At 30.0% G+C, this 17,175-nt stretch overlaps 1 protein-coding gene across 1 annotated transcript; it reads right to left on the reverse strand.

The window, feature by feature from the left end:
* Positions 1 to 11,562: 11,562 nt before the first annotated feature.
* On the reverse strand, positions 11,563 to 16,610 carry LOC131848418 (protein kintoun). The gene is made up of 3 exons (XM_059198264.1): positions 14,496 to 16,610; positions 13,845 to 13,965; positions 11,563 to 12,971 (listed from the first exon to the last, which is right to left on the reverse strand). The coding sequence occupies exons 1-3, from the start codon at positions 16,502 to 16,504 to the stop codon at positions 12,531 to 12,533; spliced, it is 2,571 nt and encodes an 856-aa protein (XP_059054247.1). The 5' UTR covers positions 16,505 to 16,610; the 3' UTR covers positions 11,563 to 12,530.
* Between the last annotated feature and the right edge of the window lie 565 nt (positions 16,611 to 17,175).

Consider the following 17,175-nt stretch of genomic DNA (forward strand, 5'->3'; position numbering starts at 1 on the left):
AAAGTTATTCATATATATTTATATATATCAATATCTAGTATCTAGTGTATTATGTTTATAGGACTACTAACGGTCTACCTTTTTTAGTACTTCAAATGGACTGTGTTATATAAAAAAATGTTACACAGTCCTTTTGGACTTTTATTTGTAGAGAATCATTACTGTGCGTACTATTTTTTGTGTACACTGGGATTGATGTAATCTGTGTATTTATTTATCTGCCTTTGAGAATCTTTCTTATCTAAGTCGGTAGGAACATTAACTGATAGTTTGAGCTTTCCTGAAATTCTGCCAATAGCCTCTTATTATTAGCTTCCTTTTACGTAATTAAGCAGACTAGTTACTTGCTTTCAAGTTATTAATAGATCATCGCCCTCATCCCTGTAACTACTTGCCATTTAATGAAGATTGTAAAAATTTATAAGTCTGAAACTAAACTCTCTGTCATTAAATATATGTACATATATTTAATGACAGGAAATAATTCATAGAGCTAATCTATAATCTGTAACATTCATCTCCAATATGCATCTCATTGGTATTATATATATATTATATTATATATATACCATATCCTTATGAGATTTATTGATTACAATGGAATTTATGGTACGTAAGTACATTATATCAAAGGGAGGATTTATCATAGAACCATCGTATTTCAACTTGTCTCCACTAAACTTGAAATAGACGGGAGTAATAACTATATTTTATCCTATTTATTGGCCACAGAGATAATTTACTCCATGTTACTTTATATTGGACTATTTTATGACTCTTTGATAAATAGGTAGCTAAATGTTTTCAAAGATCTTTAATGTTCTGTAATCAAAAATATATAAATTAATAAATTTAAAGTGTTTAGTCAAATTGGACATTATTAGTCGTTAGAAATTCTAAAAACACTAAGGATATAAAACCTTTTTAAGATTTCACAGGTATATTATAAATTTCAAATAGAGAATTCTGTGCTCTGAGCGATCGGCATTTGTTTCAAGGGTAAGGCTACTGTGTCAAATAACTGTATTTAAGATATAGTTGTTGAGGTTCGTAATATGATTGACATGGGTGAATGAATAGTGGCAACAGTCGCCTATAGAAATTAAGGAACCATGAGATCGCAGAATAATAAATTCTAACACCCCTATACCACTAATGCTTTGCCATTCACGAGGACTAAATTATAATACCTTAATATCCTGTATTTGAATCTAAGTTTCTTAAACGAAACACAACTTACAAAGTAAGCTATTTAGCAACAGAAATAGGTGTGCCAGAGAACTTTAAAGTCCACCTCAGTATATCTTATCAGGTGAGTGCGACTGATTTATTTTATTACTTAACTTTGTATCAAAGTCGTTAAAGTCAATGTACTAAAATAACATTTTAGTACAGGGACTTATGTAATATTTGATATATTGTATAATCAAACATGCAATATGATACTTTTTTGTTAAGTTGCTCTTTATCTATCCATAATTTTCATTAATTGCATCTTTATTATCTGTTCACATTTGTGAAACCCTAGTGTGGTTGTGTTACATGTTTTCCAAATTTACACTAAATAGTTACTAAGATAATACATGTGTATAATGCTGCTCTAGTATGTTCTTATCAGATTTGGATGACCAGAGAGAGAAGCACGAGAGGTGAAGGTGAGTATTGACGTACATCGGTAAAGGGGCCCCTTAAACCTACACCCCTCCGAGCAGTTCCCGAGGCTTGTGGGTCACGAGTTGTGATCCACAAGTATCGGGAACAGCTCGGAGTTTCTCTCTCTGCCATACGAGGGACCGACAGCCGCACGCTGAAGTTCCTCTCACAGTGAGTGTGTAACCTCGTTGCAACAAAATTTTACTTATTTTTATATAGATGACTTTGGAATTTTTTAAGTTTTTCGTTAATAATTCCAATATCTATAATATTCTAATAATATTTCATTATTTAGATAGTGAAAATAGACGTCACACACGTTTTTGATTCCTCCTGCCCCCCCAACGTGTGGGATATAATTTACGGCTTCTTTAGAGTTATTATCTGATCATAATAATATATATTTATTTATGCATTTTAATTACAAGTAAACAGACGCAACACGAATCTCTCGTGTCGGTCAAGTCTGAACTCGAGACCACTGTATTGAAAGTTGAGATAGTGTAACTGTACGCATTGACGCTTACACTGATTGTACAGTACTAGATATATTACGTAACAAGCTATTATTAATAGTATGAGTATTGTGGTGTAGTAGCTAGCTACCACTAATATAAAGGCCGTGAGTACAAATTGGATACGAAAGAAACTTTAGGTGGATTTATATTTCTGGATGACTCTGCGGAGCGGGTAACTCCGATGACAATACAAAAATTAATTCTGGATACGGCGGCAGGCTTGTCTGCTGCCACGTTATTTAAATATAATTATATAAATATAAATTAAAATGTGGACAAGCTAACTGTAGCGTTCATCATTACGTCCATAATTGACAATGCCTCACAATACCCCAATCATCATTACATAGTATAAAATATAGTCGCTGTCGCTGTCTGTCCCTATGTATGCTTAATTCTATAAAACTACGCAAATAAATTCTTTAAAGCTATATTTTTTTTATAATTGATACTTAAACTTACTGAATTGTTATTAGAAACTATTTTATTACTAGTTATTTACTGCAGCTTCATCTCTGTAAACTAAAAATATTCTGTTCCGTGAGGTGCTTATGGTGATGTTTCAAAGAAACTTCTGTGAACAATTTTATATAATAACCACGACAGTGTAAAGCTTTTATTTCATTCTCTAGTACTTACATTAATCAGGTTCTAATTGTAGGCGCCGATTCTTCCGAACTATCGATGTAGTTAGTCGATTTCCAGACCTTAATTTGTTGGATTTTCGTAGGATGGCAGTAGATTATTTAGGTAGTGTATAAACTTTAGATTGTTTTTTGTTTAATTATGTAATCATCTACAGTGAGCATACTGTGAAAATGTAAAACTCGCTTAGCATGTAACAAAAATAAATACCTATGTATGTAGTACAAAATTTAACCATTTAACTTTGTAGAGCATCGAATACTTACCATTATAGCTAATTAATAATACTTAAAATTATTATTCCAATACTATAAACCTTACTATTTTGTTATTGTAGCTATAATTAGGTATAACTATAACATTTTGCTACATATCCACACTATGTATAGTTAGAATTATAACTTATGCTGCATTTATTACTATAAATATATTTTACAGGCGATTAGATATTGAAAACCGATAGGAAGATTTTTATTTTCAACAATATTTATCAGAACTAGAGTGTAACTGGAAGGTAGAGATATAAATTTCCATAACACTAAAATATATCTATATAAACATATTCAGAGCGCTTTCTTTGTAAAAAATTAGAGCGGTACCCTTTTATTTTTTTTTATTTCTTTGTGATCCTAAGTAATTATGACTGGCATTAATGGCTGTGACTGTGCATTTTTAGTTAGCTAAGCGTGCGAATGTCACCTGGTAATTTACTTGAAAATATATAAACATTGTTATTATTTTAATTAGTGTATTATAACGCTTAATTTTCTACATTTTCTCCGTTCTCATTCTCCATATGATAAAAGAATTCATGTTATTCTTACAGGTCTCTTTTTTGTCCTACGGAGTCATAAGCATACAGATATTGGCGTGAAAGAAGAACTTGAAATAAAACCCAGCAATAACAGGGGCATCAGTTGATGTATGTCGCTGAGTTACCAGTTTTAGGAAGGAATTCTAAACCAATTTATCATTTTATATGTATACCTAAACGCTGTTATATATGATACATATATAGTACATATAGTATGGAAGAGGATCTGACTTACAAGATGTTTTGAATATAAAGGATGATAATAATTATTAAAAATAATACATTGTCTACAAAATAAGACAATGTATTTTTTCACTGATTCTATTGTTATTTGTCTCTATTTCTATATAGATTTTCAACAATGAATACATAGTCATTTAGGTATTGAAAAGTCATGCTGCTCTTATAGATATATAGGTTTTGATAAAATCGAAGTCAAATATATAACAATGTTTCATTTAGAAATAAATAATTTGAAATAAAATGTAATTATATTACACATTACTTGTACTTAAGTCTCTTATACTTATTATAATGATGTAAATACAGTAATAACATTGGCAACCAAATTATTAAGTAAGAGAGATATTGTTGACTTCGTTTGCTTTCTAATTTCCGCCGTTAATACAGGTTAACCAATCTATTACACGTATATCCTATTACATTTGTGAGGCTATAGGCACGATTTCCGGTTTCTAATTAAGCTTTGTTCAGTATCGGCTTTCCCGGTGAAAATCCACGGCGGAACCTATTAAGCCTTCATCTTGCAAGGCAGAAAAATCCTTTACTGACTTTTCTATAAAATGGATAGATATAATTGATATTTGTAAATATATATACACATGTATTAAACTTATACCTAGATGTAGGTAACACATCTGTATATATAGGTAATTTTGTTATTAATATGTGGCTAATATGTATATACCGAATATAGTTTTTTTGAAGCAAATAACAAACAGTTTCTGCTTTGCTATAGAAAGAGAGTATAGCCTATTATTGTTTATAATTTAGCTGTGCCCGTTCAAAAATAGATCATAGTACAGATAAGATAATATTGCAGACTTGTAATATGTAGGCATAATAAACGCAATCTATCGTTATTGTTGTTATTTGTGTTCCTATCACCAGAGAGTTGAATAAAACTGTCAATTGACTAACAAAGTTTGTTGGTGTCTACGTCGATGTGGTAAAGGTTTTAATATTGTGCACGACGCATCTCTTTATATATTATTTATGTATTTTGTCTATTATTTTATATAGAAAAATATATATGTCATTGTCACTCTTGTTCTGCTAACTAATTTACTTTTGTACATAATACTATATTATTGCTTCCTAAAACCCGTGTCTGCATAATTATATCTACCAGCCTCATTCATATACAGTCCTTCGTTCGCAAATATAAATTAAAATTTAATATAATATAAATTAAATTTTATAATAAACATGTTTAGTATATTGATTAGTAACAATAATATATATCAATTTGTATATTTATCAAAATGTAGGTACAAAATATATATTACGTAACGAAATATATAGGTACCTACTTAATTTTAATTTTCCATAAACTCTTTATCTAATTGATTAGAAATATTTTGAAACTAGCCATTCATGCAGTTTTCTTTCAGATAAGTCCATATATACCTATATTATCTGGAAGCTTTGTAAATATTTTTACCACCACACAATATGGATTTTTTGTGTTGTAGACAATTTTATTGTGGGTACTTTTATTTCATTCGTGTGGCTGTCGTGTACCAATTTTTGCATCGTTGTCTGTTTTAGTAGAATATATGTGCAATAATAATATAATATAATTCAATGTTCCTTAACAAATATGTATAATTATTTAATAACATGTTAATATTATAATATTGCATATCAAGTATGTTAACAGTTCACTTATTTAAGTACCTCTTTGAGACTTAGACACTTTATATGTTAAATATTGATTTAATTAATGCCTGTTCAAAATATACAAAACACCTGTCTGTGACGGCTTTATCTCTCAGACGAGTCTGAACGAATAAAGGTATAACAAAAGGCTGTCAAAAGTAACAAAACACTATTCCGTTTAAGGACTTTGTAAACCCTTTATAGCGATAATGCTCTAAAAAGGTTAAACCCGACAGGTAAAGTAAATAACAAAAATCAACAATAAAGATTGAGTTTGGGTAAAAGATAGACTGTAGATACATCAATATCTACCGTTTATTGTATTTTTTATATAATATATAGGGTACAATAGGGTATAATGAACCAGGTAATTATTTAGTTATTAATACATGTAATATAGGAAATATTCGTAACGGCTTGGTTTTCAAAGGATCAATCTGGTGTCAATCAAATAAAAAATGGTGATATGTAAACCCCGTGGTTTATTCACATTCTTAAGGCGCCGTCCATTAATCACGTGATATTTATTAGCATTTTAACTCCCCACCCCTCCCCCTCCTTTTTTATAACATTATCTTTAAATACAGGTATAAATTGTAATCTTATTTTATTCTGAAATTAAAGGCCATGATAAAAATGTCTAGAATAGGTTACAGGTTGTCTTTGATTGCCATAAAAATAAATACACGCAATATCTTACTACACAAAAATTACGAAAATATCACAAGAGGGACGGAGGCCCCTTGTGATATTTTCGTGATTTTTGTCAATCTCATCCCTCCTCCTTTCAAGCCTCACGTGATTAATGGACAATCCCTAGTTTCTATTAAATGGCGCTTATCTAAATATTTTCACACATTCAAATAACATAAATAGATATGTACCTATATTATTAGGTACTATTAATATTTAGATATTTTAATATATTAAATCAGTAGACAACGGTGACAGATATGTTTAATATATGTGTATATTTAATTCATAATACTGTTGCGGACAAAACAAGTCACTGTTTAAAACTGCCTTGATAATAAATATGTAACTCACTAAACCTATATACATAGGAAGAGATTGTTAGTAATGAGTCGTGCTGATAGATCCAATAGTATCTATATGACCTCGATACTGTTTTCCTGAAAATTAGTTTAAACAAATTCTGATGTAATAACATGAAAAGAATTGGCCGTTTTACAAAATGGCCAATTCTTTTCGTCCCTTGAATTATTTATATAACTAACTAACAAGATATCAATTCATAGAGTCATGGTCAATTAAAGAACTAACTGACACTGTTATGATTTATTCAGTTTTGTCTTGATAGCGTTTCAAAAGAAGAATGATTGGATGTAAATCGATATTGAACGATTAGATGCCAAAGGAGACCTCCTCTGGCGTATCATTAATTCATTCATCCTGGAATTAGACGGCTTCTCCACCAAGATACAGATAAATGGTTATGGAAGGCAAATGTGTTTTATACATGTCTATGATGGGTTTAATATGTTATTATTTTACAATTTTGTTTATTCCGTATACAATTGCATATTATGTCAATATAAATTTACGTTTATAATAAAATTAATAAACGGCCAAATCAATAAACTCTTTTATCGATAAGCTTATTCGATGCCACGATTATTTGTTTCTACTTACACCGGTTTATTTTTAATCTATGGCAGAGGACTACGGATTGATAGTCTCGGTACCAGATTATCAGAATATTGATTTATTATTTGATGTATTAAACAACCTATTTTAACAACATCCTATCTCTTTCTCTTTCTCTCTCTTTATAATGTTACTTAGAATAAACGGATAAAAGAGTAATGTGATTAATTTCTTAACACAATAAATAAGATTTTACATAGATTGTCCTTATTTTATTAAGCTCTCCATAATAGAAGCTCTCCATAAAGTTAAATTTAATCTTTATCAACAAAGTTTTAGCTTTACAGATTAGATATTACGATAGGTAGGTGCTTACGTATATATACTTAATGTCTACTCTCATAGTACTCGTACTGGTACCTACTGATTTGTCTATTATTATGCCCTTATGCCTTCACTATTTGTTGAAATACTATGACATTTCACGTCATAAAGCACACTAACTATTGTTTAATGTATTTGGAATAGTAGGTATATGAACTGATGCCTCACGTAATGATAAGTAGCTACCATCGCCTAGATGTGTGACAGACCACGGATATCACGTCATCATGTGACGCCCACAGTTTGTCTCCTATGTACTATAGCAAATACCATAGGACTAAATTTCATGCCTGACTAAATTTCTACCGAAACACAAAGTCTTCTTACTTTATATGCAGATAAGTTCAATTACAATATCGCTTTCGATATTGATTAGCCTGCACATGTTCAAATAACTGCACAGGCAACTAAAAAACATAGCTATTTTTTAAGTTCTTTATTTTCTAAAGCTTATACTCGAATTTGCTATAGCTATAAATAATACGTTATTTTCGCGTTCTGTTATTTCACAAATAAACCAAGCGAATCTAATGAAAATACGGAATTATGTTGCTAATGCATAAAGTAGGTAAATAACGATTTAATTATCTCACGTAAGCACCAGTGTTTTAACATTGTTGAATGTACACGTATTTAATGTAAATCTGTTTAACATCAACCATTGCCGTTTGCTTAAACCTTAAACACGCTTTTGCTTTCTTGATAATTTCGCGTAGAAATTGGCATATATTGGTTACTCCGTGAGAAGCTTCGTTATAACAGAAATAATTTAATTAGACTTTAATGTAATATTAAATATACTGTGAACATTATCCTTTTAATTATTATTTAAACAGGTAAAAATAACAATTATATTGACAAGTAACTAGGTATAATATATTGAAGAAAAATAAATATTTATCATATTATTTAGATTGAAAGAAAATTAAATTACCTTAAGTAAAGGTACCAATTTGTGACACCAAAAATAATAATATTTATGTGTTTTTATTACATATTACACTTTACACTGACTATTCATTACTTTTTACTGTCCAGAGACCTAATATTTTGAATCTAAATTTCCGTTAGTGACACTAAGTACCTACGTAAATATTATCTTATCTGCGCACTAAGCGTAGGTACTTCTCTTTTATAATCTCACAAAGAACCCTGGAAGCTTAGCCTTGCAATACCGCATGGCCGATACCCCATGGTTAGAACATTCCCATATCACACTTATTATTACTTTAATAAACTTGTAATAAATTTGCAGATTAATGATAAAAATTAAAATCAGTCTTCAGTTGAATTTTCTATATTTCATTTTAAAACCTGCTATATACCTATTTTGGTAATATTGTGAATACATCTAGATATTTATAACAGTTATTAAATATTTTAAATGAATCTAAATTATAAGGAGCCGAAGATTAAAAGTCATACTGGCCTCCGTGGTTAATAAGTATGTATCTATGTTTTCTTACTTGTTAGGGTTGCGAATTAAAAGAGTTAAACGGAATAAATAATATAGTGTGCGTTTGACCTATGTATGTAGCAGTGCTGAATTGAAGAAATAAAAATTAGTACCTAACGCCTTTGAAATTAGTGAAGTGTGATGACGTTTTGTTTCAAACGTCATTATATGATCTACAAACAAATATATTTGCCATCTGTTTTTATAACAAATGGTTTGACTGGGCTAAGCTTTTTATACTTTTAAATGTTCTCTTATATGATATAATGATATAAAAGAACATCTAAAAGTATGAGAAAATAATAACAGAGTATTAATTACTATTTTACCTATAATAATATGTTTTAAAAACCCTCTATGCGAATCGGACACGCCCTTAACAGGTTTTTATTTCAGATCACTGTGTGTACGTACTGAGCTATTTTAAGATTTGATTAATTATAATATATGTTTTTGATGAAAAGGAAATTCATGATGTATCCACATGGATGCCTTCCAGATGGTTAAGTTTGTTACAAAGTAGTTCAATGACGACTCTGTTTTATTGGATAGGCCTCTTTTAGGTAAACGCATCCCCGAACTATTTAAATATTACCTATATATAGGTTTCTACTTAAGTGGAATAATCATAGTAATCATTCGTTTCAAATCGATATTGCGAGTGTAACGTATATTTCTTGTAAGTTCTAAATTAGTTTTTTCATGTTGTACCTTTTATACCTATCGTAATATCTATTATCGATAGATACTTTGTTTTTTGTAATTGTAATTTTGGCTTCTGGGTATCAAGTCATTCTTCGCCGTAATAACTGTAGCTTAATCGGTTAGAAGGGATAAATTACTCTACATTTAATTATTTTCCTGTGTGTATATTAGATAGAAAAACATTTTATTTGTAAAATTGTTTTTATATATACCTACACACTCGTAGATTCGGGCAGAAATCAAATACTGGTTATTCATATTCGAAAGAATTTCTGCTGGTGCACTGTATCTAACTGATTTCCATTATTAGGAAGGTATTCGACCGACATAATATTTTCACTATTAGATATAGGTAAATAAGTGTATTTGCTGTTTGTAATAATACAAATATTAATGATAACAAATTTAAATTGTACTGTTTTATACGTAGTGAATATCGTCGATTAAGTAGACAAATGACATTTTTCAAATTCAGAAGCTTGACTTATATAAAATGAGGCAATTGTACTTCATTCATATATATATAAGTCAATTAAATTAATCACGCCGTCTTAATCATTACCTAAATACTTTTAAAATTAAATATAGGTAATACTTCTGTGTAAATTTAAAACTTTAAGAAAAAATAAATTAATAAAAACTTTGCATGCTTGCCATGTAAAAAAAAATGTAAATTTTGAATACTGCCGCTTTTCTATTTAACCGACAATATATAGGTATATGGTACAATAAAAAGTAATTAACGACCACGAGTGGGTAATCGAACACTAATAGATATCTATACATACATATCTACTTGGCTATTACGCAGAATAAAAATAAAACCAAAGTTGTTTTCTATTGCAAGTTAAAACTCCGACCGAAGAAAAGTAATGATCAAGGAAAATACTTATTTACATACCTACTTTTCTGTAAGTTGCGAGAACAAGTGACCTCTCCCGTTGTGACTGTTGAAATAATTTTCTTAAAAAACATTTCTTGCGGCTTTGCCTTTTCAGTATTCCTATTAACCTACTTAGTGTGAACTAATTATGCAGAACAGCTCCTGTGCGTTTGTTTTTTTTTTTTCAGTTAAATTACATACAGCATAGGTACTACAAAAAACATCTGAATACTCTGGCAGTTGTATTTTGCGGGAGGAAATTACGCTAGAAAACTTCATGAATGCAGGCTTGAAATTAGTACTATTTTGACTTGACTAGTTTTCTTTAGTTCGACAACCATGGTAGTCTGATATACCGCCTTCAACATCTTCTAATGGTTGCCGGTTCGATTACTCGCATGATGCAAACATTTGTATTAACATGGAAGTCTTTATAGTAGGACTAGGATTATTTATCCTTCGTGGAACAATTTTATTATAACGTGTGATATTAGTACCTATATCAAAGTACCTTTTAGTACGCATTGTGGTAATATTTTAGAACTCAGAAAACAAAAAACAGCTATCGCTTGATGCTCTGTGGACTGAACGTTCTATAATATTTATGACAATAGATGGCCACTGTCTAGATAACATCATTGTTCAGAGACCTTTATTTAAGATGTCAGGAATTTCTATAGTCAAGGTATTCAATATATTAAAGCTATAGAAAACTGTTAGGGATAGAAAGCAAAATTACCCGTAAAAGTGATTGGTTACATTTTTAAATTCGAATTGTATTACTAATAATGTGTAGTAAAAAACCATTGTTCAGTAAACTAGTATATTATACTACGTTCACAAAATCACAATCTTTCAGTACCATAAAACATAAATCAAATTATTCGTACACCACAGTTATTTCCAAAAGTATTAAATAATATGCATTGTTAACATTAGCTGTAATTAATTTACTTATAAATGTATTTAAGTGCAATAAAGAATATTTATTGTTTATGACAATAGATACAGAACTAAGTAAGTAACATAAATATTCATTGGTTGGTGTTTTGTTACAATAAATGTAATTTTTAATGAGTAAAACGCACAAAAATTTATTACACCAATTATGGACTGGACTTATATTTATTTTTATATAAATATACTAATGTGTAGGTAAGTGTAAAATGATTACAAAATTGCAAGTGTTACAAATATATGTGACCTACTAAAACATTACATTAGAAAATGGAGCCTATTTAGGAGCCTTCTTAGTTACTTTTTGAATATTTTAATGGGTAAACTTTAATCCTAAATCGTGTAGTGCAATACCTTAATACGATTAAAACTTAGGCTCAAAATTCTTCCTTAGAATTAAATCCCTAATTGTTGACGTACATAACATCAGTAAATTACGTATCTAATTTGTACCATTAAATGCATTTTTCTACTATATATTGTCTAAAATGAGCATAATATTAATTTTATTTCAATTACAGTTAAGTATATGAATCTATTTTTTAATTTAATGTCAACATAGATAAAATAAACAATACCAAAAGGCAAATTCATGCAAACATTTTACCAACTTAATAGTATTTAATGAATAAAATAATAATTGACATTTACGGTTGAACACACTGGGATCAAAGGCTCGGCTGTAGTCGCCTCAAATATAATGCTCAATTTAACAAACACTCCATTTGGTATTTTTTTTATTTTTCTAGATCTGGGGCAATCCAATCCTGACTTTAATATAGTCTAACTATCCTATTCAATATATATTCGAGCCCGAACATTAATATTTATAAACCATTGCCATAAACTAACACATCCAACAAACAATTCTTAATTATCTTCACAATGCAAAGGAACTGTAAATAATGATAAATTTCGAATTCTACTTTTACTTCTATATAGTCAAATTATTTCAATAATATATATTTTCTTTAAAGATTTCAACAACAAGATACATGGCAAACCTCACATATCCAAATCAAATATAAGATCATTTTTAAATGCCACCTCTAGGTACTGTCCTTTATTCAAATTATCTGGGTTATATAGATCGGTATTATGCTTGATGTTATCACAGGTTACATTATTAAATAGTTGGGATTTTTCTGGTCTTTTTGGTATTTTTGTGGATTCACTTGACGACTCCCATATTGTAGGTTCTGAAGGTGCTTTTGCTTTATAATCTATGTTTAAAACTGACTTAATTTTCTCGTCAGGTGTATTATTTTTGGAGTCATCGTCATACATATTTGAGTTATATTTATCACCATTGGAAAAATTGAAAATCGATGGGGAACTAGGTGAATCCATTGGCGTCGATTTATAATCTGCTTCAGCATCTGAAGTATCCGCCAGCCCACTGTCATGTCTTTGTTTGAGAGCAGATTTCAACCTTGGTTTTGAAGTCTATAACAAAATAATAATTATTGAGAAATAGAATTATGCATCCAGGAAATTGTGGTCTAGTACTGAATTATTATGAAAACTATTCATCACTTTTAAATGCGGCTAGTAACAAATTAACAATATGTCAACTCAAGTTCGTCCATGCAGTTACAAACCTAATGTAGAGTTATTTTACATATATATTACATATTGGAACATTTATTATAACATCTGGATTCTGATACTGCATTTTGCTCTTGTATTTTTTTTACACAAATATACATTGAAAAAACAACACACATAAGCATATGAGGTACTCAGATTAGATTAAGTTTATGAACTGTAACTATCTTATATTTTTTTTATTATGAATTAAAACTTTAATTATATTTTTTAATATAAATACAATATTTGGTTAGATTTTTTGAGATATTCAAATTAATTTAAAACTGGCGGTTTCTAATAGTTATTATTTTATTCTATAAATTATTCAGATAGCAAATCCAATAAGATGGCGTAAATTATATTTTGCCTGTTGCTCTTTTACATTATTGTTGTTCAGTATTACATTTTTAAGAACTTGTCTGAATACAAACTATCAAATGGCAACAATTCACAAAGTAAAAAGAATTATATAAATATTTGAAACTCTAATATGAATAATTATTATTGCAAACAATAAAGTATAGAACATGTAAGATATTTTAAAATGATACTTAGTACTACTGAGAGAGTAGTCATGAGTCCATCGAAATAGGAGTTTATGCATCACAAATAAAAAGTGAATGAAGCAAGAGAAAATCAATTAGAGATCTATGAACATTTGGCTTTCTCTGACTACCATGAAATGTGTGTATGTTCAGTTACTTAGTAGCAGTTCTAAGTAATTTATACCATATTTGTGTTGGTAACATCATCCTCAGCCTCACTTTCACTCTTACGACGATCTTGATTCCGCTTTTTGCTTTTCCTTCTTTGATTTTTCTTTTTTTGGCCTTCTATGGAGGAATTATATCTGAAAAAATATTAAATAGAAAAATAAAATAATAATTTTAGATAAATTTAGGGAATTCATTGCACATCATTACAACTATGCAATGGATTTTGAAGTGGCTTTTTTAAATAGATAGAGTGATTCAAGAGGAAGGTTTATATGTATAATACATGTACACCCGGGCGAAGCTGGGGCGAGTAGCTAGTTGAATATAAAATATATTTTTAAGAATAGAACCCTAATGTCTTTTCATTATCTATAAATATAAACATTTTTTTAGTTGATATTCTAGGAACATAGGCAACATACAAAATTACATAATATTTCTTATTGTTTGCATCAGATCAGTCAGGAGATTTATCATCTGATCTAATATGATAAACATAATTAAGTAATTAAAATAGTATGTATTAATATTTATATATTAATTATAAATCTAAATATTTGATATCTGTCTAATCTAATGATAAATATTCAAAACAAATAATGTAAGTGTTGTAAATTTATGAACAGTTTAATATATAAAAGTCTAGATCACTACAACACCTCACCTGTAGAATTGTCTTGCAATGACATCATTAAATCTAACAGTCTTTTTTAAACTAGATTCCTCTGGTATGCAGTCTGAACTTATGTAATCCATAGATGATGCAACATCTCCCATACTTGACTCAGAGTAACTTCTTATCATAGATATTGGTTTTCGGAGTATACTTTTTGCTCCACTATCATTCTCAGTCTCTGTCCACATGATATCTTCATCTTTTATGGTTGGACTTTCTAAATTATCATCATTGTAATCAATATTGCTTGAAGAAACTACAATATTAGTTTCTGTACCTAAATTTGTCACTTCAACAACAGGGGTTGTATCTTCTACCTGATGCTGTTTTGTTTCACTAATAAATGTAGGTTTAGAAGTCCTACTCACCTGAGACATATCAAAATATTCACTGGTAAATGATTCTTCACTTAAACCAATTTTAAACTTCTGAGGTAAATCACCTGCAACTTCCAACTGTAAGATAACATTATTATCCCATGCTTCTCCATTCACATTTTCAAACTTAATTTGGTCATCAAATATAATAATTGCTGCATAATGTATTGGAACAAAACCTGACCCTATTGATGTAAATGTTATGAAAATTTTGTTGGCATCATTTTTTACTTTTACTGAATCAGGGTCAGTGTTTTTTACATGGAAAGTAAATGCTACAATGTCATCCATAACATTGTGTGTGTAGGATGGTAATGTATATTTAAGAGAAGACACTAAGAATGGATCCTCCATAGGTCTTGCATTAGGGTGATCACAATTCTTCACTAAAGGAGATGCAACAGGTGATGGTAACTCAGCAACCAAGCCCTCAATGCAATCCTCATCACTTTGTGAACAGGAGTTTTCTTCACTTTCAACTCCACTGTCTACTTTTAATGAATTTATATAATTATTGTCATTCTTTTTTATAACTGGTAATGTCACTATAAGCATGCGCTTTGATTTATCAAACTTAGCATTACCACACTCATCATTCACAAGGTATGGTAGAGTGAGATTTAGTTTATACTTAGCTGGTTTTTCTGATATTAGACTCAAAGATTTCTCCTTTACATCCAAAGTACAATCTCTAGTTGATGAGAGCATAGGTAGATTCACTTCAATAACTATGTGACTGGGAATTGCAAAATATTTTTTACTGTCTTTGTGATAAGTAAACTCTTGAAGGTCAACATTCTTTTGTTGCTTTATAACATATTTTGGGATGGAGTATCCATTTTCAGTAGAGTGTGTAAATTCTTCCTTACCTTTCCTACCTTGTCTTTTCTGTTGTTGTGATGACGATTCTACAGGTTTATCATTTTTTTCATTATAGATATGCTGGGGGTAAAGTTTTTCTAAAACTTCCGGTGATAAATTATCAGATTCGTGATCAACTGGTGGTTCATAATTGGGGTCCTCTTTCCTAATTACAGCAGGTGTCATCATTCCTTTGTAATGAGACTTGGGAAAACGTAAATTATTACTGTCCAAATGAATATTGTATGTATTTTGTAAACCGTCGAATGCGGTCTTGTTTACTAATTCACGAAACCGTTTGTTAACCTCCGCCATGCGCAAGGTATCGGGATGGAAGACCACATCATAAATAACACAACGCTCTTTTTTACTATTGTAATCTTCTCTCGGAGGTATTAATGAGTACGGCAATAACCAGTTCATACCTTTTTTTCCATTTATTTCTTGAACACTACATGACGGCTTATCGACATTTTCGTTGCTGCAGATATTGATAAATGCTTTCCTGTCGCCAGCGACGCTAGTTTTGATAACATAACCTCCTTTTGGATTGATGAAAGTGACATCGTAGCCACGTTCCTTTTCAAGTTGGGTCATTTCTTTCTGATACAACGCTCGGTTCGCCGGGTCACGTACTTCCTCGCAGTATTCGGTTAGCAGTTCTCGAAATTTCTTATTCTTCATTGCGTCCTGTATTGCCTCAAGATCCGATCTAGTAAGTTGTGATTCTTCATCACGAGGTTTTACTCCTGTTGCCATTTTGATAACTATGTGTAGATTTATAAATAAACACTATTTTATTACGCATTCACAAAATTTCCAGCTGACGGAGTGATAAGATTCGTGGTTGGTTAATTCAATGATGGTTGCCTGGCCTGGCTTGCATGGTTATGTCGATAAACATCGATTTATAAAATGTCGAGTTTAGTCCACAACCATGAGTGTTTTTACATCGATATAAAATCTTCGACAAAATGAGTACATCAATCTTAAATTATATAACATCGGCATAATAAATACAAGTCGAAATCACTTTTAGATTTTTATTTATTATGCCCAACCATGGATTGTAAAAACTAAAATTATACGAAACCAGATAGAACTTGATACCCAATAGAGAAAGAAAACGTTATTTGCAAAATTACATGAAATCATCAAATCAGAAACTACCTTTTCGGAAATAGATTTATAATTATATATAGATTAAAATTATATATCTATATATCGAATACATCGAACTCTATATATTTTATTCTCTAACATCCCTAGCTATCGAACTTATTTTTGTTAATTGGTTGGTACTGTTAATATACTGAGCAAGTAATCACTATATAGTGATTACTTGCTTGAACCATAGACTATTAATACACTACGTTTATATTATTTATTACACTTTCTCTGTCTACACTGCTAACGATTGGACGCAATTT

Source organism: Achroia grisella, unplaced genomic scaffold (genome assembly GCF_030625045.1).
Source record: "Achroia grisella isolate CSIRO2021 unplaced genomic scaffold, CSIRO_AGI_Agris_v1 utg558, whole genome shotgun sequence".
In the NCBI taxonomy this organism is placed as follows: domain Eukaryota; kingdom Metazoa; phylum Arthropoda; class Insecta; order Lepidoptera; family Pyralidae; genus Achroia; species Achroia grisella.